The sequence below is a fragment of the Manacus candei genome, unplaced genomic scaffold (genome assembly GCF_025592945.1).
Source record: "Manacus candei isolate 608988 ecotype Guabito, Panama unplaced genomic scaffold, ASM2559294v1 h1tg000014l, whole genome shotgun sequence".
NCBI lineage: Eukaryota > Metazoa > Chordata > Aves > Passeriformes > Pipridae > Manacus > Manacus candei.
The window spans coordinates 33,741,672-33,764,472 of record NW_026138062.1 but is presented as its reverse complement, the minus strand read 5'-3'; the positions used below and the strand labels follow the sequence as shown (position 1 = coordinate 33,764,472).

Sequence of the window (22,801 nt, the reverse complement as noted above, 5' to 3'; positions counted from 1 at the left end):
CTGACTTCATGAATACTTTCTAACGCGGACTACTTAAGTTACTCATCAGTAGTAGTGTTCTCATGTGAGATACTACTTAGGAAAGGCCTTCTTGTTTTTGGAGTGGATTTCTCTTGTTTCAAGTTTAATGTTTTTCAGACTTTAGGGGTTTATCCTTCCTATTAAGTGTACCAACCAATAGGTTCCTATCATGAATTGCTGGCAGCAGCTTGGTTCTGCAGGGCAAGGGTTATAATTACTAGCTATGGTTGAACTATTGCTAGCAATTAAAGGTAGTTAGCTGCTCCCTGCCTCATGTAAACATTGTCAGCCAGTAATTACTGCTGCTTCACACTTTTTTCCCCTGGAGGATTTGAACTCTTCCAGTAACGCTTTGTAATAATTTGGATTTTGTAGTTTCTCTGAGATTTTACTGGTTGTAGTTTAGCCTTTTCCATTTAAAAGAATTGTGATGATTTTGATCTTTTACAATTCAGTTTGGAACTTGTAACCATATTTGGAGTTACAGCCTAGTTTGAGAAATACTTGATAAAGGATTATGAAGTATGTAATTCTTCACCTTCTCTGCCTCAGAAAAAGTTCATTATGTTGAACTATGCCTTCATCTGAACAGTTTTTTTTACTCATAGAAAGACTTTAGGGAAGGCAAAAAGGCAGGTTTTTTTGTAAGCATCTAAGAGAAATTGCCCCCGTGCATAAATTTGGGTTTCTTAGTCCAGATTGTCATGTCTCTGTGTTTTAGGTAGATATATTTATGAGTTTAGATATATAAGTGCTTAAGCACTGTTGTGTGTTGCTTTATTTGCTGCTCTGTGCAGAGATCAGGGATGTAGCAAAGTTGATGCACTTATTCAAGCTGCTCAGTCTATTTGCTTTCTGTTCTGTTGAATCTCTCCCCTTGGTAGATACTGTGTTTTCTGATATCTTTTAAACTCAGATTGCTTTTCTAAGTCATGCCATTTTGCTCATTGAATGCTCAAAGAATAACTTTGGTCCAAATAGACTAAAATTTATTTCCAAATGTTAATATTGTTTATTCCATTTCCTAATGTCTGTCTAAACAATGAAATACTGACCTGGTAATCCCCTAGTGAAGTTTTGCAGTAGATAATGAAAGTAAAATTTTACTTTAGTCCTACCCACTTTTTAGTTTCATTTTTTTATACCAGTAGGCCAAGAACTACTGGTATATGAGCTCATATTGTCTCTGTGTGGTTTTAAGGTTTAGAACTCACAATTGTTTGCCCCCCACCTTCAGTATGGTCCTTCATAAAGCCTAAGATACAGTTTCATCCTGTTGCCTGGAATCTGAATATCATTGGAACCAAAATAGCTGCCTTCCACCTTGGCTCAGTTCCTCTTTTGTTTTGGTTCTCCTTTTCAAAATATTTATAGACAAACTGTTATTATGGAGGATTAAAAGAACTCTTTATGAATGGAAATGTGTTTGGACACTGGGTTCCAATCTGGTAGTCTGAGGTTGACTGTACCACTGCTCTTGGTAGAACATGGAGAGAGATGGGAAAGCTTCCAGGAAAACTGTTACTCTTCATTATGTTATTTCCAATAGTCAGCCTAAGAGAAATACATGCTGCATTCAAATCCTACCCTCAAGTCCAACCTGACTTGTATATGTAGCTTCTCAGACCTTACAGCTTTGCAGTTTAGGATATTAGTAGTCTTTCTGATTTACTGAGATAAATTGCCCAATAGTTTAGAGTTTCTCCAGATAAACAACCAATATTTAGATTTACTGTGATCAGGTTTGCATTTGAACTACAGGAGGACTTTGTGCTACTCATCACATACTTTACCAGATTTCTAACTGGTATGGCAAAATTTAGTCTTATTTATTGTTATTAAGATTGGTTAAGTCCTCCATGGAATTTATTGCCTTTAGTAGTTCATAATCGTTGATGGTATCCTTGGGGGGCTTTTGTTGTTTTGTTTGTGGAGGTTATTTTTGGGGGGACGGAGGGTTTGTTTGTTTGCCTGAGTTTTTTTTAGGCAAATGAGCTACTATTGACTCTACTCAGTTTTAATTCTTTCCAAAGCTTTCAACCTAAAAGGCTTCAGGAAAGCAGAGGAGGAAATCTGTTTAGATTTTGGTTTTGCAACCATTTTATGGCCATTTTGTCCTGTGTTTTACAAATAGTTTGCGTGTGAGTGAGGAATCTTCTGCAATTAGATTCTTTCCTTGTTTATTGAGGAATAATTTTTAAAATGTATATGAAGGTATACATTGCTAAGATTTCTAAGGTGCCAGGTTAAGTAGATATCTGACTAAAGGTAAGTTAAGCTTTGATTGCATAGAGTGGTCTATATCCAGATGATGATAGTTGCACTTTCACATAAAAAATGCCTGAGTAAAACCCACAGCAGAAGAAAACCAGACCAACCCCTGAAATTTGGTCCAGTTGTTGATATAGTTGATACAAAAGGTTCTGGTGTAAATATGCATAGATGCTAAAACATTTCTTTTGGTGCTATTTACTGTCTAGGTAGCTACACATAGGTTTGAAAGCATAGAGAAATCTGGAAAACTTCTTTTGAAGACTTTACCTGTTTGAAAGTATTTAACATATTTTTTTACGGTGTGCCTTTTAAATTTAATGTTCATATAAATAATTTTATTTGTAGAGATCATTGCCAATGTAATAGAAATGTCACTGTTATTGAGGTGCAAATAACTTCTGCATGTTCACTTCCTCAAATGTTTTACTCTCTCAATTTTAAGACTGCATTTATCATGGTAATTCTTGTCTGTTTTCACTTAAGACAGTAAGTGAAATTATTATTTCAAATATTAAGCTGAGCAGAAATGTTTTTCTCAGAGTTCTGTTGCAATTGACTACTCGGTTCTATCTGATTTTTTTTAAAACCAATCTTCAGGAGTCATGGCAAATTTGAACTTAAAATTTGTTTGATAGGAATTTCAATGGAAGTGTTCATTATTATGATGTGATTGAAGGTATCTCTTTCAAAAATACGGATTTTTTCCTTTTTTTAAACAATTCCTCATTTATGCAGAATTCCCTAATTTGTATGCATATTTCAATGGCTGACTTGTGATGGATGGTTTTGCTTACAAATAATTAGTAGTCCCTGAAGTTTATTTTCATATTGTTTTGGGTTTTTTTGGTTTTTGGGTGTTTTTAAGTATTGTGTATTATACTCAAATAGTCAGGATTGAAAGGAAACAGTCTCAGATAAATTTTACTTGCAAATTGTTTCCTATTCCACCAATCCAAAAATCATATCACAGTGTAATACCTATTTTAGTGTAGCTTTAGATGAGGGTTGTTAGGAGTGGCCTGGTTTCTCTCCTTCTTTTTCATAGCCCAGGAAGTATCGACTGGGAATGCTGGATGAGAGGATAGTTCCGGTGGGATCAAAAGCAAGAAAATCAAAGAACCCTATTGGCTGTCTGGCTGACAGGTGTAAAACAGGAGTACCCATCAATATGGTTTGGTGGAACAGAGTCACAGAAAACAATTTACAGGTAAAATTATTTTTTACTAGTCACTTTTTCAGTATTTTGGATGCTTTATTTTAAATTTTGGAAAATGTTAGAAGCAGTTACTCCACGTTTGAGTAGAGTTCAAATCAAATATTTGTTTCACAAAGTAGGCATAGTAACCCTCCAGGAGAGTGACTTGGAGATGTTTTATTATCTTCACCCATTGCTGAGCTATTTACTTTATTTGATTTTGCAATAATCTGAGGAAAAGGAGCAACAGTAATCATGAAATGTATTCTAAAGGCAAACAAACACAACTTTTTATTTTAATGCTCATGTGAGGAAGGTTTCTACTAGTAAAATTAGTGATCTTTGTTAAAATGATTGACACTTAATGAAAATAGATGCCCTCAGTACAGAATCTGGAGATGTAATCACCATGATCAGGAAGTGTAAATTTTTAATTTTTATGTTGGGATAGTTTATACTTCCCAAATTGTTTGAGAAATATATTAAACTTCATTTAACTTTATTCCTGAATCATCTTCAACTCTGTAAGAGGGGAGTGGTACAACTGCATTTGAATATCTCTTTACAGAATTAACAGGTAGTCTTTGGAGTAATAATGAAGGATAATTCTAGTCTAGGATGAATATGCTTCATGGCCCTTAAAATGGAGTTTAGATGAAAATTACTACAGTGGTGGGAATTGCACCACTGCTGCTAATACTGTTTCTACTCGTGTAGTTCTTTTGATTTCTCAGGGATTGTTAGTCTTCCTGTGAGGGTTTTTTGGTTTTTGATATTTTCTAAGTGAAGGAAATGGATAAATTGACAACAGATTATGCCTAGAGTTTGTGGCACCTTAAGATTTTCTTTCAGTTCACTGAATTTCTGCCATGTAAGGGCCAACATGAAGCTCCTACAAGAGCCTTTCCATACCTGTACTAGTTTTGCATTGCTTGATGTTTGGACATCTCTGTGTTACTGAAGTGGGGAGTCATGGACAGTGTGATGTAGGTGAATGAATGCTACATTGTTTAGGGAAATTTGGACTTTCAGTCTGTCTTGACCCTTTTGCTGCTGGGGAAGCAGCATAGTAACTGATGGAGAAAAGAAAGGAAACATTGGTAGAAGAACCAGGTAAGGTTTTGGGAGAGTAGTGGGAGCCTGTGAAGCAGTGCTGTTCTGAAGGGACAGAAGAGTGACAAACCAAACTTATCGTGTGCATCTAATAGTAAATGTAAACCATAACTAATAGACAGTCGTTCTGACAAGACAGAAGCAGAAATTTGATCTCTGTTTTTCAAGTGGACATTATAGGGCAAGAACAGCCCCATTTGTACTCCTGTCCTCCATTGTTTCCTCTGCTGTACAGTGGCACAGCAAATGCTGTTGTTAATCTGCTCCACTTAGAGTAGGAGCAAAAAATGCTTCTGGAGGCTGGAGAGTCAGTAGCTCAAAACTTGAAGCTTCTTGCCAGGAGCAGTTGTCTTCTCAGTACCTGTGCACTCTGAAGTAGTGTTCAAAGTGTGGCAAAGAAGGAAGCTCAAGGTCTCCTAGCATTCTGAGGTTTAGCAGCATTTGGGATTGCTTGAGATTGGCTGCAGAACATGTAGCTCTTGAAGGGTGCAATTCCAGATTCGTTTATTTGCCGGAATCCCAGCTACCTAACTTAAACTGTGCAGTTAAGATTTTGTATTGTGTGATGTGGTTGCATAGCTTCCCATAGAGATGTGGACTTGAGAAAAGCATGTATATTCACATATGGTGGAAATGCAAACAGAAGGATGTTCAGCTGTAATAAATAGAATTGAAGAAACAGGAGGGATTGCAGAGAATCTGTGGAGTCTGGCAAGACTGAAGCATGAAAGGTGCTAAAACTTGCATTGATCTAGCAAATGGTAGTTCTTAAAATAGTAGAAATAGGTCCATTTTAGTTATACAGATTAGTTCTTAAGCACTATCAATAACTGATTCCTTGTTTCTTGAGCAAAAAAAAAATCACAGAAATGAATTTTTCAAATATATTGCATCAGGAACATAAACTTTTAAGACTTTAAGGGTTTTTGCAGTACTGTGGAAGATTTTTGTTAAAGAAATGTGAAAATATTCCAAATCCGTAAAAGTTGACTTTTTAGAGAGATCTACTTGTCAATTGTAACAAAACTTTGCTAATAGTTTTATTTGTCTGAGCCTGTGTTCTGGTTTATAAACAAATAAGTCTTTAGCCAACAAATTTTACCCACTTTTAATGAAATTGACTCTAACTCTTCCGCAAGAACAGTAGAAATACAACTAATAATGTTGCCAAATTGAAATTTATTAGAGCCTATTGTATGAATGATACGATGACTTGTCACGGTAATTACAGAAAAGGTAGCATGTTGAACAAATTCAATAGTGGGAGAGAGAGATTTACTTTGAAGCCCTTGGTGACCTCCAGTGCCTGCTGGGTTGCTCTGACATCACAAAATGTGTTCTCTTCCTGATCTCGTAGTTAGTGAGCAATCCTGGAAATGGAGGGATTGCAATGATGCTCTGTGAAGTGAAGCTTTTCATACAGAACATCTGCCCATTAAAAAACAACAACAAAGAAACCCCAAAACCTGACAAAAAAAAATAGCAACACATAAAAACCAGGGAAGACTTCCATGTTTTTGTATTCCTAAGAGATATTATGAAAACTATGCCAAAAATAGACCGGTAAAGCACTGCCCTGCTTTATAACACGGGTGTAGTTTAGTGATGGTTTTCTGTAACCATTACACAATTATGTAATTTGGGATGTCAGAACAGATCAGTATGGATTTAGAGGTGAAGGAGAACATAAAAGAACAAAAAGGCTTGTATCCAGTTTCCAGCATGGTAAGTACATGAGATTGGCCTACTTTTTGCATTAGGTAGCTTGCTTGGGGCTTCAGTTGGATGTGGGACCAGAACTGAAATTGCTGAGGTTGCTGTGCTGCTGTACAGCTCTGTGCTGTGTTGTGAAATGCTGAAGGGGAAACGAGAAGAGGGAGAAGGGTGGTTTTCAGTATTCCTGTGGGATCCTCGAATGACTTTCCAAAGGCTCTGTGACTTGTACGTCCCTGTGTTACAGGATAATTCTGTACTTAATGGCATTTTGAGGATTCATTTATGCATCAGTGCAGCACTGGGGCCTTAGAAGTTTATTGCTGTGAAGTGTAAAGACAAATTATGTGTATTGAAATTGATAGCTGATGAAACAGGAATTTTGATTTTATGTCTGAATTACAGAAATCTATTGATATGTGCAACTCTTCAACATACAGTCATACTGCATGCTGCTGTGTAGTCCTCCCAGTGATGGTCTTCATCTTGGATCCTTGGCTTGCTCTTTGCTTTCATCTGCACCTTCTTTTAAAGAGCCCTGAATTTTTTTTTCTTGTGATAGTCACAAAATATTTTGTTTCTTCCCCTCCACACTGTATTCTAATTTTATTTTCTTTTATACCTGTAAAAGCATAAAAACCACTAGACAACTCTTGAGCTGGATGGTGGTACAAGTGAGTTAATAAATAGTCTCCTCCCCTGCTTTTTTACTTCTTTTCTAGATCCATCCTTACTAATCGCATCATGATTAAATTCAGCCTTCATTTGGACTGTATTTATATGTGTTTTATAAGTTGTTTGTGCTCTGATGTACAGAAGTGTAGAATTTGGTTTTGCACATGAAGCCAGATGGACTCAGTTTTGTGGTCTGTCTTCGGAAGTTTGTTTGCCAAGCTGACTGAAGAGGTTCTGCTCTTTGAGAGACCAGAGATATAAAGAATCTGAAAATAGGATATTTTGGTGAACTTTCTTTATGGAATCATTCTGGTGAGAATGCATGATGTAGATATTAATTCAAATAATAACTAGAGAAGTTGTTTGCTGCTTTAGTTCAGCAGCATTTATATGAATATACTGGAAGAAGGGGATGAGATTTAAATTGACAAGGTTGAGAGGAAAAAGGAATGATAGCAATTTTAGCAAAGGTGTCAAAAGTCACTTTAGGTGGTTTTCTAGAAAAACAGTGTAACTGACGCAGCTATACTTGTTTCTGTTTAATGCCCTTTGTTGAAAACATGTTTATTAATGTTTAGAAGTTTTGTATGTGCCTTTCTACAGGACGTTTGCATTTGAAACTGAAAATATAGACTTAGTGTAGGCAGTGTTAGCAGGCATTGTTTATTGTTTGGGATTTAGAAAGTATGTTCGCTGCTTTTCAACGTCACAGTATATAGATTATTTTAATTCTTATAAAAAATTATTATTCTTTTATTCAACTTTATTTTGGGAAGTTTGATAAGATTATAATGGAAAAGCTGTAAGAATACCTGGTAGGATTCTAAAGCATAGTTCCCATTTAAACAGGTTTTCAAGCTTACCATTGATCCAAATGTAAAACTAACACTGGAATTTACACTTTATATTATGAGCTGGATATTTTTTGAGACCAACAACATAATATTTTGAATCATTGGCCATTAAGAATGTGGCTTTGTAATTCTGGCATATTTGCATGGTGATTGTTGCAGAATAAATTATCTACAAAGACTGAAAAATAAATAAAAGATTAAATATTACAGAACTAATAGTAATATTACACTCTCACTTAATTCAGTCATTTATTCTGGCCTAATTATTTTAATTATTTTGTTGGAAGAAAAGTGTATGCAGAAAATGGAACGTTTTACATCAGATAAAAACCTCTCTGCTTTTGAAAACGTTTTAAGAACTGCAGCTTCACACAGATGTAAGGAATTTAAACGTGGCTTGGAACTTAAGCTTCAAATTATCTGACAGTATTTGCTAGTTTTGACCACACATTACTGAAATTTGTTGTAATTCTTTGATTAGTTTATTCTAGCTGGTGACTGTGGAGCCTTGGTATTTTTCTGTATTTAGAAAACAACTTGAAGGAGGAAGGATCTTTTAAAATTGTAACCAAAATTTAAATCATTTTTTTACCAATGGGGAAAGTCTTGGATTACATCTTCATGTTTGTAGCATCACAGAGAAGTAAAACAGGCTTTCATAGTAAAGGGTCTATCTTTTCAAATCAAAGCTGTTTTCTCATATACAATGTTTTTGTCAAAGTTATGTAACAGTAATTTAATCTTAGCAGGCTTTGATTCTGATACTGAATTGTGACATCAAAAAATGGAACTTGAGCCATTGCTGTTTGCAATTCTACATCATAAACCAGGTCAGCTGTAGCAGATTCCTGGGTTTGACTCCTTTCATTTGGATAAACTAAAACACCTACTAGTTAAAGTGGAGCTCTTTCTTTAAAGTGAAGCTACATTTTAAAATTTTGATGTTTATAAATAACTTTTAGAGATGAAAACTGTCATTAACTAAATAACTTCTAGGTCCAAAACTGGTCTGTGAAAACTTGTAGATTGCATTTAGAAATAAGAAGCATCACTGTGCTGTAGGAGTTGTTTATAGGTGAAAGTAGCAAGAGTTTAGCCAGAATGGTATGGATGGGATTTTGGGAACTCTCTCAGTTGCTGTAGCAAATGCTGAGGTTATCTTCCAGAAGGTGTGTTTCTTTGCGCTTGCATGCTTCAAAACTAATGCCATGTCCTTCCCTTGTCACCTAGTTCACACAATATTTAGGTGTGGTAGAGGTGTGCACATGTCATGGCTGGTTTTAGCAGTGGGAAAATGTGGACCTTGTAGTTCTTTGAAATTATGTGCTTTTAGCAAGATGTTACAAATTCTTTTGCATGCTCTCACAGTTGTTTGACTTCTGAGCTCTATCATTATTTGGACAAATTCTACTCAACTCTTTACCACCTCTGTCATTTTCTCCAGTTTCGGTGCAGTTTTGGCTGAAGGGTTACATGCCAGATTTTATCTAGAGGAACACCATTCTCTTAGGTATTCTTGTACCTAAATTCACATAAGTCCAGAATATTACCTTTTGAGTTTAAATGTGTCAATTATGTGTTTTCGGTTTGTATAATGCAGCTTATCATTTGTTTTGCTGTATTACTGTACATCTTAGCAAGTTTTCCAAAACTGTGATTAAGGAGTTTTAAAATTCTTATGAGCTTTTTACCCATATAAATGTGTTATACTTCACCAGTCTGCATATTTGGTTCCTTGAATGTTCAGAAACATACACATGTAAGATGACAAAGAACATTGTAAAGATGACATCATAAGGTGGTTAGTGGTTAAAATTTACTGAGTAGTTAAAGGTAGAATATTCATACTATTTCCTTTTTAACCTGTGTATCCTCTTTAATTTTACAACTTTTAGAATCTTCTTTTTCAGTGCTTTGAAATACATTAGTAATATGATATGTGGTAGAAATATTCAAATAAAGGTCTTAAAAACAAATTAAGAGAAAAGAAGACTTTTCAAATACTTTTCTTCCCTAAGTTGGTATTCACACTTTTTTTCTAATTTGCACTAACTTACTTTCTGTGATGCCACTTTACTTAAGTTGGTAAAAATTGATATTGGTAGTTTAAGTAACAGCTGACATACTTGGTCATTTTAAAACTACCTAAACCCGAAGTGGTCCAATATAATTTTCTTTAAAGAAACATCATGGGTTATCCTAATAGTATCCCTTGTTTATTGGGATTGTTTATTTTTATGCTGGCTTATTTTATCTCATTTGTTTAGACACTTGTGAGAGGTACTCTGAAGATTACTTAATAAACTGAAATCTGTCATTTAATAATCAAGCTTTTCAGAGTGTTCATGTAATAATTGGTTTTATTTCTTGGCTTAATTTGTTTTTTCTTCCGCTAATGTAATTTGTAATTGTCTGTCCAATAATAAGCCTTTTGAGATCAAATTGGGATTTTCTTTTTCTAACCCTCCCTACCCCAAAGCAAACAAAAAACTCACCTCAAAATGAACACCACCACACCAAAATACGAAACCGACTGCACAGATTTTAATAGAATTTAGAAACTGATTATATGCTATATTTTCTTTACTAACAAATACTGGATGTTTGACCATCATTCTACTTCTATTTTTTTTTCTGTGTTACCAAATTAAACCTCATTATTAAACATGCTACATAAATGAAATAGGTAATTAAAACAGAAGTTCACAAAAACCCGGAACTTAGAGGTCTATTTGAAATAGAGGCAGGGATGGCTTCTTTAGTAGGAATCATTTTTGCTCCTTTAATTTGAAATAGCTAGTGAGTTTGAGATGAAATCTGAAATAGCTAGTGAATTTGAGATGAAATCTCTAAAGTCATGGAGGAACAATCCGTGCAGCTGTGGCAAAGCTTTCTCAGTGTCAAGTCTCTAACTTTGTATTGTAATGCTTATGGAAAGCCTTTTGCAAAGTGTTTGTATGAACTCATATACCAGCTGTTCATATGGAAAGCCTTGCTTATACTACTTCAGACATGAGCTAAAAGCACTTTTCAATTTGTTCATGCTAAACAGCTTCCAGTATTCTTGGTTTTTGTCCACAAGCTGTATGTACCTTAAAAACATCCCCTGCACTCAGTAGGCTTGCCTAGGAAGTTTTTTCTACCAAGTAGGCACTGTTCATCCCTTCTCATTTAAAATAAAAATTTAATTTATGTTGGGTTTTTTATTTTTTTTTAACAGACACCAAATCCTTCTGCAAGTGAGTTTATTCCTAAAGGAGGATCAACCTCTAGGCTGAGTAATGTATCCCAGTCAAGTATGTCTGCCTTCTCTCAAGCCTTGTTCTCTCACCCCTCTATGGGAAGTCCTGCTACTGCTGGGCTAGCACCAGGTAAGTTGAGAGTAATGATTTGTAGTACAGTGGCTTCTTTTGTCTAACACAACCCTATATATATGTATAGATCAGATTTATCGAGTATAAATGTAGCCACCTCCTCCTTTAGCTCTTAAATTTAAGACAGCCTTCAAAAAGTAGAGGAACTCTGGGTTTATCTTCCAGTAGTGTGGAAATCACATTGCAGGCTGTGAAATCTGCTCAGCCACAGCAGCACTGAAATTAACAGCCTGACTTACTCTGCTCTTTTTGGGAAGAAGGGGTACTGAGTTACACATACTGTGTTCTATGTGGTCCTTGCCAGAGCAGTACCTGAAGATGATTTAAACTACCGTAGTCTACAATGAATATGTTCTCAGATTAGCGTACACTGATCTGCACTTTTGATTTGTTGCTAGACTATGTAATTTAGAATTAATTATTTTCAATATTAATTGAAATTGAATTATTACTTCAATATTAATTGGATTATTAATTTAATATTAATATTCAGTATATATGAGAACTTAAAAATCTGGATTAAAAACAAAGTTGAAGGCAAGTTTATTCTAAAATAGCTTGCCTTGTGAAATAGTGTTAAATTTATTGTATCTGTCACGTGTAATCTCACTTTTAAGGACATTTTACGTTCATTTCCCAAATTTAAAACTCTTACTGAAATGTGTTCCATATGGTTGTGTAATTGAGTGGCAGATTTATTTTTTTTTTACATTTCAAAAGTTCAAGCCCTTCATGCATCTTTTAGTCCTCTCATCTTAAAAAGTTAATTCTACTACTTTTATTTGAATAAAATTAAATAGTTTTAATATACAACCATCAGCAGATCTGAATATTACACATTGCAGATTCTTTAGTGAGTTTCTGTATGTAGTCAAACCTTTGGCAGTCTCTGGTGACTGACAAGAAGTGTTAGGTAGCTGCCAAAAGGCAGAAGGACAAATGTTGTAAATTATTTTTTAAACCAGTATTGGCAATAAGCATTTGTTAAACTGAACTTCAGTCTTCCTGATGCCAGGGAATCAATCTCAGTGTCCACATGAAAGAAGCCAGCCCTTAACTTGCATGTAAGAACTGTCAGAACAGGCTAGGAAAGTGATTGATACTTCTGCTGACCAAATGAACGTGTTGTGGTGCTGTGTCTGATTGATACTATATTGTGCTGTACCGTCTTATTGGAAAACTGTTGTGTTTATATGCCTCTCAGCCTTGTCACCTGGATTGAAAAGTGTATAAAGGATTAAATAGAATACAGTAAAATGATCTACTTTTGGAAAGTGTCCAGTGGGGTCTCAGAGGGATCCTTCACAGTCCAATTTCTTTACTATCTGTAAGTAATACTTGAAAGGATAAGTAACACTGAAAGAAGTTCACCAACAATTTGAGCTCCTAGAAATATAGATACCAATGCTGCATACTTTCTAGCCTCAAATACTATTGTTTGTTTATGGACAAGAGGGATGGGGGAGTATTTGTAAGAGCTAACTTCAGGCAAAGTTGGCTTGTTTCCCTGCTCTTCCTGTATAATTAAAAAACAAATATAGTTCAGAGTAGGGATCTGGGTTGGGTGCTCTGAATTTCTTTAGAAGCTTTTTTTCTCTCACTGAGTGCAGAGTTCTCTGAACCTAAATGTCCAATGTAAATACTACTCATAGACATTTATTTTTATTTAAATGTCAACATTAAAGTTGTCAACAGTATACATCCACAAAAACTTCTGTTACCTCAGGGTCAGTTAGGAGGTACTCTTTCTAAAAGATTAGACTCTTAAATAAGAAAGCATTATTTATGTGTGGGGAAATGTCACCACTTAGATCATGCTGGATAACAGAATAAAAATCAAATTTAAATATATTCTGAAATTGTGATGAAAAAATTTTGTTGAGATCTGTTAGCTTTCAATAAGTGAAAACAAATTCAAATGAAACCCATATAAAGAGTTTATAAGAACTTTCCTTTGAATAAAGATGTCTCCTTCCAGTTAAGGTGTTCATACTTTGCAGTAGAATAATTTTGAGGGATTAAGTGTTTGCATGAGATTAAGGTTGTTTATAGTAGTTTACAGGGTACTGGAGGAAATTAAGATTTCATAAGAAATACGGAAATGTAGTAAGAATAATTTTAGTTCCATAGTTTTATTCACCCATAACAAAGTCGGTAAATTATGAGAACAGTCCTTTGATTTCCCTCTTGATGATGGAAAAATGTAAACTCTTTCACATATCTAATTTCTGAGATTTCCCTAAAGGTAGGTGGAAATCAAAACCACTTTTCACATGTGGTACTTCATACATAACTCAATTGTCCTTGGAAAATATTTGTTCTGCCTGTCTTATCAACAGTACTGCAGAAATAACTGAAAAAAAAAAGACAAGTGAAACATTACTTTAGTAGATAACTTGTTGTATCCGCACCTGACATATCTATTAGTGTGTAGCATGGAAGAAGGTTACTCCTACACTGACACATGTTTACTTAGATAAGCACTTTCTAGTGTAATCTCAACAGTCTTCATCTTGGTAGCCTTTAATGGAACATGTAAACATAGTGATATAAAAGGCAATTTACACAAACAGTGGGAGAAAATTGTTGCATTGAAGAGCTTTGAATCAATCTTCTTCACCATCTCCAAACTCTCTTTCCATAAACTCCCCTGAATAACACCATATTGTTCCTTCCCTTTCCTTGATACCAGACATACCCTATTTGTCATTTGTGTTGGAAATTTAGTTACTTGACAGTCTTTAAATAGCACTTTTGCTAACAAGCTTATCTTACCCAGTTCTGTGTAGCTGTTTTAGAGTATTAATGCCATTAAAATATGCAACACAGTGTATGGAAGAAAATTGTTAATGTCATTGGAAGTGTTAAGACATCATTGCTATGTTAAACTTGATAGAGAACAGATGTATTGCCCCCAGCAGTGAAAATCTGTATTGCTTGGGTTTGCTTAAGCTATGTTCTAGCTAAAGAGTGATGCCTTTGTCATTGATGGAAGTGACAACAAATTGCTGTTGCTTCTATATTCAGTCCAAGTCAGGTTCTGAGCTTATGCAGAATGTAAGAGATGCCATTTCTGCTGGCAGTCTGAACCTACAGGCTTAGGAGCCAGGAGTGCAAAGGTGTTGTGCTTATGTTTGGTTGACACATCTCTATTAGTGATGAGCTGCAAGAGTGTAGTTCTCAGAGCTCCTGACTCCAGTTGGAGATGGAGCACTTTCAGCTGAGGTGGTTTGAGTGGCCTAAGGCCCCAAGAGCTTGTTCCATCCTCGTGGATCAAATATAATGCAGAGCAAGTTGTGCAGCCATTCCAGAATAATGGAAGAAAGAAAGAAGGCAAAGAGACTGTAAAATTAAAACTGAGGAGGAAGAATTGATGACTCAGATTGTTTAGGGAATGAAGCAGATTTAATTAACTTGAAAATATGCAGTTGTAGTGCTAGTGACCTGATAGAAAGCTTACAATAAAAAGAAATATCTAATAAATTTAAGGATGCTGCTTTAAGTTCTTTGAAATAATGTGATTTTATTATTTGCTTTGACTTGTCATTCCTCAACATTTACCTAATAGTCTAGAGTATCTCTAAAGTACAGAACATTAAAATGATAATATGTTAAATGCTTAATTTTTGACCTCTGAATGTGTTACAGGCCTTAGAGATATAGGGATGTGGTTGTAAATGGGTAAATTTGTAGGCAAAACTTGGAGGTTTTTTATGTTGTAGGCCAGCTGATTTGCATACACATGAACTTAAGTTCACTAAGTTGTGAAGTCTCATTGAATCAAATAGTTGTAGACACTGAGACATTGAGTTCATGCTTTGATATCCTTTCATCCTGTTTCTGTATGAATTCTCAGATTCAAATTAGAGTCTAGCTTTAATTCAAATACATTGCCTGCTACAAAATTTTATTACAAGCATTAATCTCATAAAATGTCTTTGAGCCCCATCTCAAATGAATTTCAAAGTCTACCATTTCCCTTTCCTCAGTCACAATGAAACTTCAAAAATAAGAGAAACAATGAAAGAAGTGAAAATATAAGAATAAAGAGGGATATGAAATACGATCTCTCTTTGCCAAAAATGACAATAGTGGCAGGAGCTCCAGATATGTGTAGGTATCCTCTACAGTCACTGTGAATCTTGTGGAAACACCTTCAAATCCCACAACCATTTCCATGTTCATATGACACTGTCATAGCTGCATACCGTGACCTCTCTTTAGATGTAAATGTTTGTGGAGTGAAAGAAGCCTTTTCTCCCCACAGTTCATCTTTTAAGATAGTATTTGACTTCTTCATGAAGTGTATTAGGATTCCCCAAGACAAGGAGTGGAGAGCCACCTTTGCTAGTAGCAAAGCCTCAGGAAGGACAATTTGAAGCAAGCTTTTTGGTGTCTTTAGTTCTCCTGTTGGCGTTTGAGTTTTAATACGGGGGAATGTTGAACCCTCTCACAGGCAAAGCTTAATGTTGTTTGTCAGGATCACTGATACAATATGTATATATAAAGAAGTAAATCATAATTCGATTATTCAAAGCATGTTTTTTCTTAAGCCCTTAAGTGAATAGGTATTTATATAAATTGTGCTATTCAAAACAGCTTGTCTAATTCCGTGAGGTGTGGTTCCATATTCACCACGTTGTTTACTATTGTGTGTTCAGGATCACCTTTTTCCTTGAGTATGAGCCAGTAGGAATATATATTCACTTTTTAATACAGCTATTTTCCTTTTTTTTCCTCTAATTCTATTTTGTTGTGATTAAATATTAATATTAACGTGCTTTTAACTGATTGAAATACTAATTGGTGATATCTACTTGAGTTTGTGCCCTCAGTTATTTGCTTCCCTAAGTACTTAACTATGTATGAGTTTTGCTTAATTAAAAGTTTTTTCCTTTTTTTTGGTGTGATATTGGAGTTTTAATATTTATTTAGATTCTGCAGAATGTAGTGCAAGTCTCTCAGAAGAGTCTGTTGCCTTCAGTATTTGTTGTCTCAACCTGTCTGTACCCACTGCAGCATTAACAACAAAATTCTTGCAGCAGGTGTAGTGTATTTTTCTAGTGGTATGAAAGCGAACTGTAGTCAAGCTTCTTTCATATCTCTAACTTACTACCCATATTGGAAAATGAGAAGCCCAAATGTGCTGCCCACAAGATAATTTTCATTGGACCCTCAATGTCCTTCCAAAATCAGACCTAAATGAGACTGGAAGGGTGTTTGAAAGGATTTTTGTAATGCTCTCATCCTTTTATTTCAATCTTACATTAATACCCGTGCAAAGACATTCAAGGATTTATATTTGTGACTGTTCTTTGGCAGGAATAAATTTTTTTAAGAAGTAAATCTTACAGTGGAAATCATTTGAAACTGTATCAGTAAAAACCACTAGAGATCTTTTTTCTTCTGAGAAACTTGCAGTAGAAGGTCACAGTATAATTTTAGTGAGTTGCAAGTCTTCACTTTAATTTTTTAAAAATAATATTTACTGTATACTGTCTTACACATATAGTGTTTTTTTAAGTAGAGAAGTCTTCAGTTAATTTTTCATCAGTATATATGGAGACTGCTGGGTTCTTATTTCATGATCCCTACAGCTGAGTGTTTTTTGAAACAAGTTTCTTGAAGCCAGTTATTCCTGTCTTGGTTGAGATTATATGCATGCGAGGACTTCAGTCAATACTATTTAATTGGAATAGAGTGGAAAAGGCATGCAGTAACTTTCCCTAGATGAAGAAAAACCCTTGAACATGTAGAGTTGCTTCAGTTTTACAACCTTTAATTAGTCATCTCTCAACTTTTAATACTAACACATTGTGTCCTTTGGAATTGATCTTTTCCCCCAGTATATCAAAGCTTTACTAAGTCACTGGAAACAACTTTTACCTTGTATATTTTCTTTTGTAGCTAAAAGATAAACTGGTGGTATCAAAATGTATAATGTTTACAGTCATACAGTTAATTTGTAAACAGATTTTTAGGAGACTACTTGTATTACCATTTAGAAGTGCCTATTATAATTCACATTTTAAGTTAGTACACTAATCAGCAAGCAATTATTCTACAATATTGCTTATTTACAAGGTATGTGTAAACACATTTACATGTATTAATAGAAATGAAAGTTCTGGCCCAGAAGAGTGTAGACTATGTATTTTTCATATTCTTATATTTTACATTTTTATAGAAAGAACAAATGACTGCAGAGACCCAACCAAAGAGAAAGGCATAAGATTTTTCCACAGTTTACGTTTAAGAAAATCTTGTTTATTTTGTTGGAACTATTCACTTTCAGGAACAAAAGAAAGAAATGTGCTGAATTAATAGGCATGGTTTCTGAGATATCAAAGTAGTAAATGAGTGGAGCTAAATGAAAAGTTACAAATATTCTGTGAATAACATTAGGATAATACAGCTTCAAAATAATTTTCCCCAAACTACTGGTTAACTTGTTAATACTGAAATTGTTATTTGCTTTTGTTGTTTGTATTAAAAAAGAAAAAATGAAATGCAGGAGGGATGTGAGTACTTCAGAGACAAGACACTAGTGCGAAATTACTAATGATGCATAGTGAGAACTCTGCATGCAGTAACTCATGACCGAAGTAACTTAACTAGTTTTTGTAACTAAAAAGTGTGTATGCAAAAAAAATTGCTCTTGCTTTTATTAGTCGGATATTTGCTTAAATTACTCTGGTTACCAGAGATTAAGGAATTAATTTAAGCAAATATCTGAGTAATAGCTAACAAAATTCTTATTTAGAGAAGAATTCTCAGCTGTCGATATAAATATAACAGTTGTGTGTCTTCTATCCTTTCAAAAAAAGAATTTAGTATGACTAATATAATTTTAATTGTAAAGAAGTAAAAGTACATCCCAATCTGAACTGAGCAACACTAAATTTCAAAGATGCTCTCCTTGGTGTTAATTTGAACACCTGAATATCTCAGATCTTTACTAGGAAGTAACTCTGCAAGAAATTTTTTTGAAGGATAATCTCTTCCTCAGCAACATCTTGTAATGTCTGTTTGATACCTAAATTTTTATAAATATGCAGATCTGAGAATTCTGAATGCAGTAACTTGAAGTAACTAAAGTTTTTGGTAACTAAAAGGTGTGTATGCAAAAAAGTTGCCCTTGTTTTTCCCATTGATACACTTCGTTTAGAAGTAGAGTTTCTCCGGTTTCAGTTGAGTTGCCCCTCTAATGTTGAAGGTGAATGCCACTCAATAAAATAATTTCAAATAAATTAGAAAATCTCAGCACAAATGTCTGATAGACTTCATATCATGAGATGTTACCTACTTTTACATATCAAATAGAACTTTTGGGGGATGACTTGAATATAATAATTACAGGAAAATAGGTAATTATTCCCCTGAAATTATTAAAAGTAGCATATTGTATATTGTTTGTGTGCTGTTATTACTGGAGATATTCATAGCTGTGGAGTTAGTTTTAATAAAAAGTACATAAGTAAATAATTAGGTGAAGTGAGTTACAGCTTAGCAAACTCCGTTGACTGCTCATGTAGCTGTTAAGTGAACACTCATACAGTCATTAATATTTTATCTTTTTGCAGTGTAATAAACTTCTAGATACAGCATTATTTTGACTTGTCTCACCCTTTCAAATACTTCTAAGTTTTTAATTTCAGTTCTTCATGTGTATATCATAAGCTGTCAAGCTCCATCTCTCTGAACTAAGCAGAGATTTTTGGGAAAATATATCTGTTCAGTCATGCTTTTACTATTTTACCTCTTAAAGATTTGTATATCTATATGAAGAGTTAAGTGTCTCACCTGCTCAGAATATTGTTGGTAGTGAGGGCTGTTTTTCTCAGATTGCTAAGTATTCATAATGACAGAGTTGATCAAGAATATCTTCTTCTGTTTTCTTAAGGAATGTCACTGTCAGCAGGATCTTCTCCTCTTCATTCTCCCAAAATAACTCCTCATACATCTCCTGCTCCTCGAAGAAGAAGTCATACTCCTAACCCAGCAAACTATATGGTGCCTACTAGTGCCTCTGCGTCCGTCGCTAATGCTGTCTCTCAGCCTCCATCTACTGGCCAGGTGATCCAGAAGGAAACAGTGGGTGGAACAACATACTTCTACACTGATACAACTCCAGCACCTCTCACAGGAATGGTATGTTTGCTTTTAATACAGAAATGTATGGAGTTTCCAAATGCTGAATTGGTTTATACTAAAGAGATTATTCTTAACATTCTGAACCCCGTATTCTGGATGAAGATTAGGCCTTTTAATCGTTGAAATTCTTTGCTAAAATTACTGAAATTTAAGGAACAGAGAATTTTAAATTATTTTTTCATTTACCACTGTGTATAGTTTTGAGGGGGTTTTATATTTTTTTTTATACAGCAATAGAAAGAAAGCATTTTGTGTGTCTTAGTGGATACATACATAGTGAGAATATCAAAAAGTCAGATTTTTTTTTTTTCTGATAGGTTAAATAGTTCTTACATTTACAGTGACAGGGGAAAGACAGTTACAAAAATGTTAAAATAACTGTGGTAACCCACCCACCCACCCTTCCCCTTGAAATCATTAGAAGCGAGTATCACATAAAGTTGTAATCTATATGACAGTATATTTGTAACTTCTACTGTACATGAAGACTTTATAGATCAGTAGTTTGAACTAAAAGGGTGACAAAAGTCTTCATCTACCCTATCATTAAGGATTTTAAACTGCTTCTTAAAATATTTTATTTTATTTTCAGGTATTTCCAAACTACCACATCTACCATCCAGCTGCGCCTCATGTTGCTTACATGCAGCCAAAAGCAAACGCACCTTCCTTCTTCATGGCAGATGAGCTCAGACAGGTAAGATGATAGAGAATTTAAAGGAAAATTGCATATCTTGGCAAAAACTAGAAAATTGGTAATGATCAAAGAGAAGTAGACACTAAAAATCTGTGCAGTCAGTTTTACCTGTGGAGAATTTAAAAAAATCAAACCTTGTAATAGATGGAGTACAACAGAGGGTGGGAGAAGCTTACGACATGTATGACTGCAATCTAATCTGCATGCTGTGATTTACTGTTCAGCCAAGTATTGTTACTAGGCATGAGCTCATTTATGTACTGTTCTTTTAAGCTGCAATCCTGTTCAGTTTTAAAATCTCGCACTGAAATGAAAGTGTTTGCAGGTGTTAGTTTATGAGCCCTTCTCAGGGCTGGCTGTGAGTGTTACTTATTTCAGCTTTTCTGTAGTAGGTGCCTTTGTCAATGTTGGCTATAGCAAATGTTTTCTGCAGCTCCTTCCTTCAAGAATTTATGTATTTTGTCATTAACATTTTCAAGCTAGTGGTCTTCTGACTCTCTGCACCCTGGATACTTGTATCAATTCTCTGTTTTAGTACTGATAGCTAGTACTTCAAAGACAATGTACTCTTAACTTATCAAAAACGATGAGCTGAATTATAATGTTCAAAACTTTATTTATTCCTTCAGGAACTGATCAACAGACACTTAATAACCATGGCCCAGATGGATCAGGCTGATATTCCTGGTAAGTAAGTGTTTCTTATAAACTGTACTCTGTTCTGCAACTATGTGTATTCAACATCTTTTAAAAAACACCACCTCTTTTTATTTTTTCATGAAGCTTTAGTCATCAGCCTGAGCTATGGTTAACCAGATACAAAGTTTTTCAGAAACATGATTTCCCCCCCTTCTGATTTTTCTGTGTTTTTACACTCCGTAATGTAGAAATACTTCAAATTGCCGAGATAGGAAAAATCATTAAGGCAATAAAGCCTTGTGAAGAACAGTTTTGTATTACTTTGTACATATTAGGTATTCCTTTAAATGATGTATATATTTTTCAAAGGCTGTATGTAACTATCAAAGCAGTTTGTTTGAAGTGAATTGGTTGGTATATTAGAGAAGGCTTTGTACTAGTTGTCAGGCAAGAGAACCATCTACGGTTCACTGTAATTTGGTTTTTGGGTAATTTACAATTGACTGTACTCAACTTTATTTAGATAGTTTTTGGTTGCAGTATCTTTTCTTCTCAAATGTGCGTATAATATGATACAATTAAAAAAATGCAGTTTAGTGTTTTAATGCAGATGAAGTACAAGTATATCTCTTCTTGCAAGGGTGATCTCTTAATCTGATTTTTAAACTTTCAGCACCTCTCTCTGCCTGTTTTCTAAACCAGCATGTTAAAACACAAAAGACTGAGATTTGCTTTTTTTGTGATGAAAATGGAGTTCTTACTGTAGTATGAAATCTGTAGAGGAATTGGTGCTTATTTATGAATCAGTACAGGAAAAAACCCAAAGAAATGTCATTCAGAAGGGTGAACTTCTAAGGTAAATGAGGAAATGGCAGGTGGAACTGTGCATCTATTCTGTTGATTTTTTTACTTAGTGTAACTGTTCTCCTGAATATGTTTATTTTAGCTCTGTTGAATCACTTCTAGGAACCTATATGTTGGTATTAAAGCAAAAATAGTAAATTTTAATTTTACACGCACCTAAAAGATGGTGTACATAATTCATGTATTAACTTAAAGTCAACTGAGGCCTAATGTGTTTCTGTTTACAAACTGATTTTAGCAGTTCCTGCAGAAGTGGATAGCTACCACAGTCTCTTCCCTTTGGAACCACTGCCACCACCCAATCGGATACAGAAAACAAGCAACTTTGGGTACATTACATCATGCTATAAAGCTGTAAATAGTAAAGATGACCTGCCATATTGCCTTCGGAGGATACATGGTGAGAAAAATTGAGTTGTCCCAATAGGACTAGCATTCTTAAGCATACTAGTCATATTTTAATGTCTGGTCACTTTTCAGTGGTTTCAGAAGAAAAGTTAGAGTAAAAAATTCTCCTCTAAAACACGACACTTTAAAACGTGGGTTTTGGTTTTTTTCTAGGTTTTCGTCTTGTTAACACAAAGTGCATGATATTGGTTGACATGTGGAAAAAAATTCAGCACTCAAATATAGTAACTTTGCGTGAAGTGTTTACTACTAAAGCTTTTGGAGAACATTGTAAGTTTTTCTTTTTTCGTTTTTTTTTTTCCCCCAGCTGATGTGTTGATACTTTTTTTCCAAATATGCTTGAGTTAACAAATATCACTTTTCTGTTTTTAAGCTCTTGTGTTTGCATATGATTTTCATGCTGGAGGAGAGACTATGATGAGCAGACACTTCAATGACCCTAGTGCTGATTCCTATTTCACGAAACGGAAGTGGGGTAAGGAAAATACGTTATCATACAATACTGTACACTGTTTCCAATACTTCAGTAAATATCTGGTCAGAAATAGTTACTCGACCTAATTTTTTGGATAATCAGTTCTGCTATGTCATAAGTAAATTAGTATGAGAGAACTAGTCTTTACCTTCTACTTGTAAAATTTTTTTTAAAATTAATAGACAAGTATAAAATTGATATCAGTGTGTAAGGGAATTACAGTCCTTTGAAATAGAAATAAGCTGAAACAGAACTGGAAGCCAGGAATTCAGTTGTCCTAATAGCAGGACTGTCACCAGGTAACACCTAAGATTTAATGGCGACGATTCCAAAGTTGTAAAAGAC

At 34.6% G+C, this 22,801-nt stretch overlaps 1 protein-coding gene across 5 annotated transcripts in view; it reads left to right on the top strand.

The window, feature by feature from the left end:
- Positions 1-22,801, top strand: part of PAN3 (poly(A) specific ribonuclease subunit PAN3) — a 79,781-nt gene that overhangs the window by 31,899 nt on the left and 25,081 nt on the right. For 4 of the 5 annotated variants that reach the window (XR_007903031.1, XM_051779019.1, XM_051779018.1 and 1 more), the window contains exons 6-13: positions 3,341-3,502; positions 11,066-11,216; positions 19,123-19,370; positions 19,966-20,070; positions 20,700-20,757; positions 21,812-21,973; positions 22,135-22,251; positions 22,355-22,456. Coding sequence is in view for 4 of the 5 variants with exons in the window: in XM_051779019.1 (XP_051634979.1) it covers positions 3,341-3,502; positions 11,066-11,216; positions 19,123-19,370; positions 19,966-20,070; positions 20,700-20,757; positions 21,812-21,973; positions 22,135-22,251; positions 22,355-22,456 (1,105 nt within the window). In the remaining variant the exon portion in view is untranslated. The remainder of the gene's footprint in view (positions 1-3,340; positions 3,503-11,065; positions 11,217-19,122; positions 19,371-19,965; positions 20,071-20,699; positions 20,758-21,811; positions 21,974-22,134; positions 22,252-22,354; positions 22,457-22,801) is intronic. The other variant, XM_051779020.1, reaches the window with a different exon arrangement.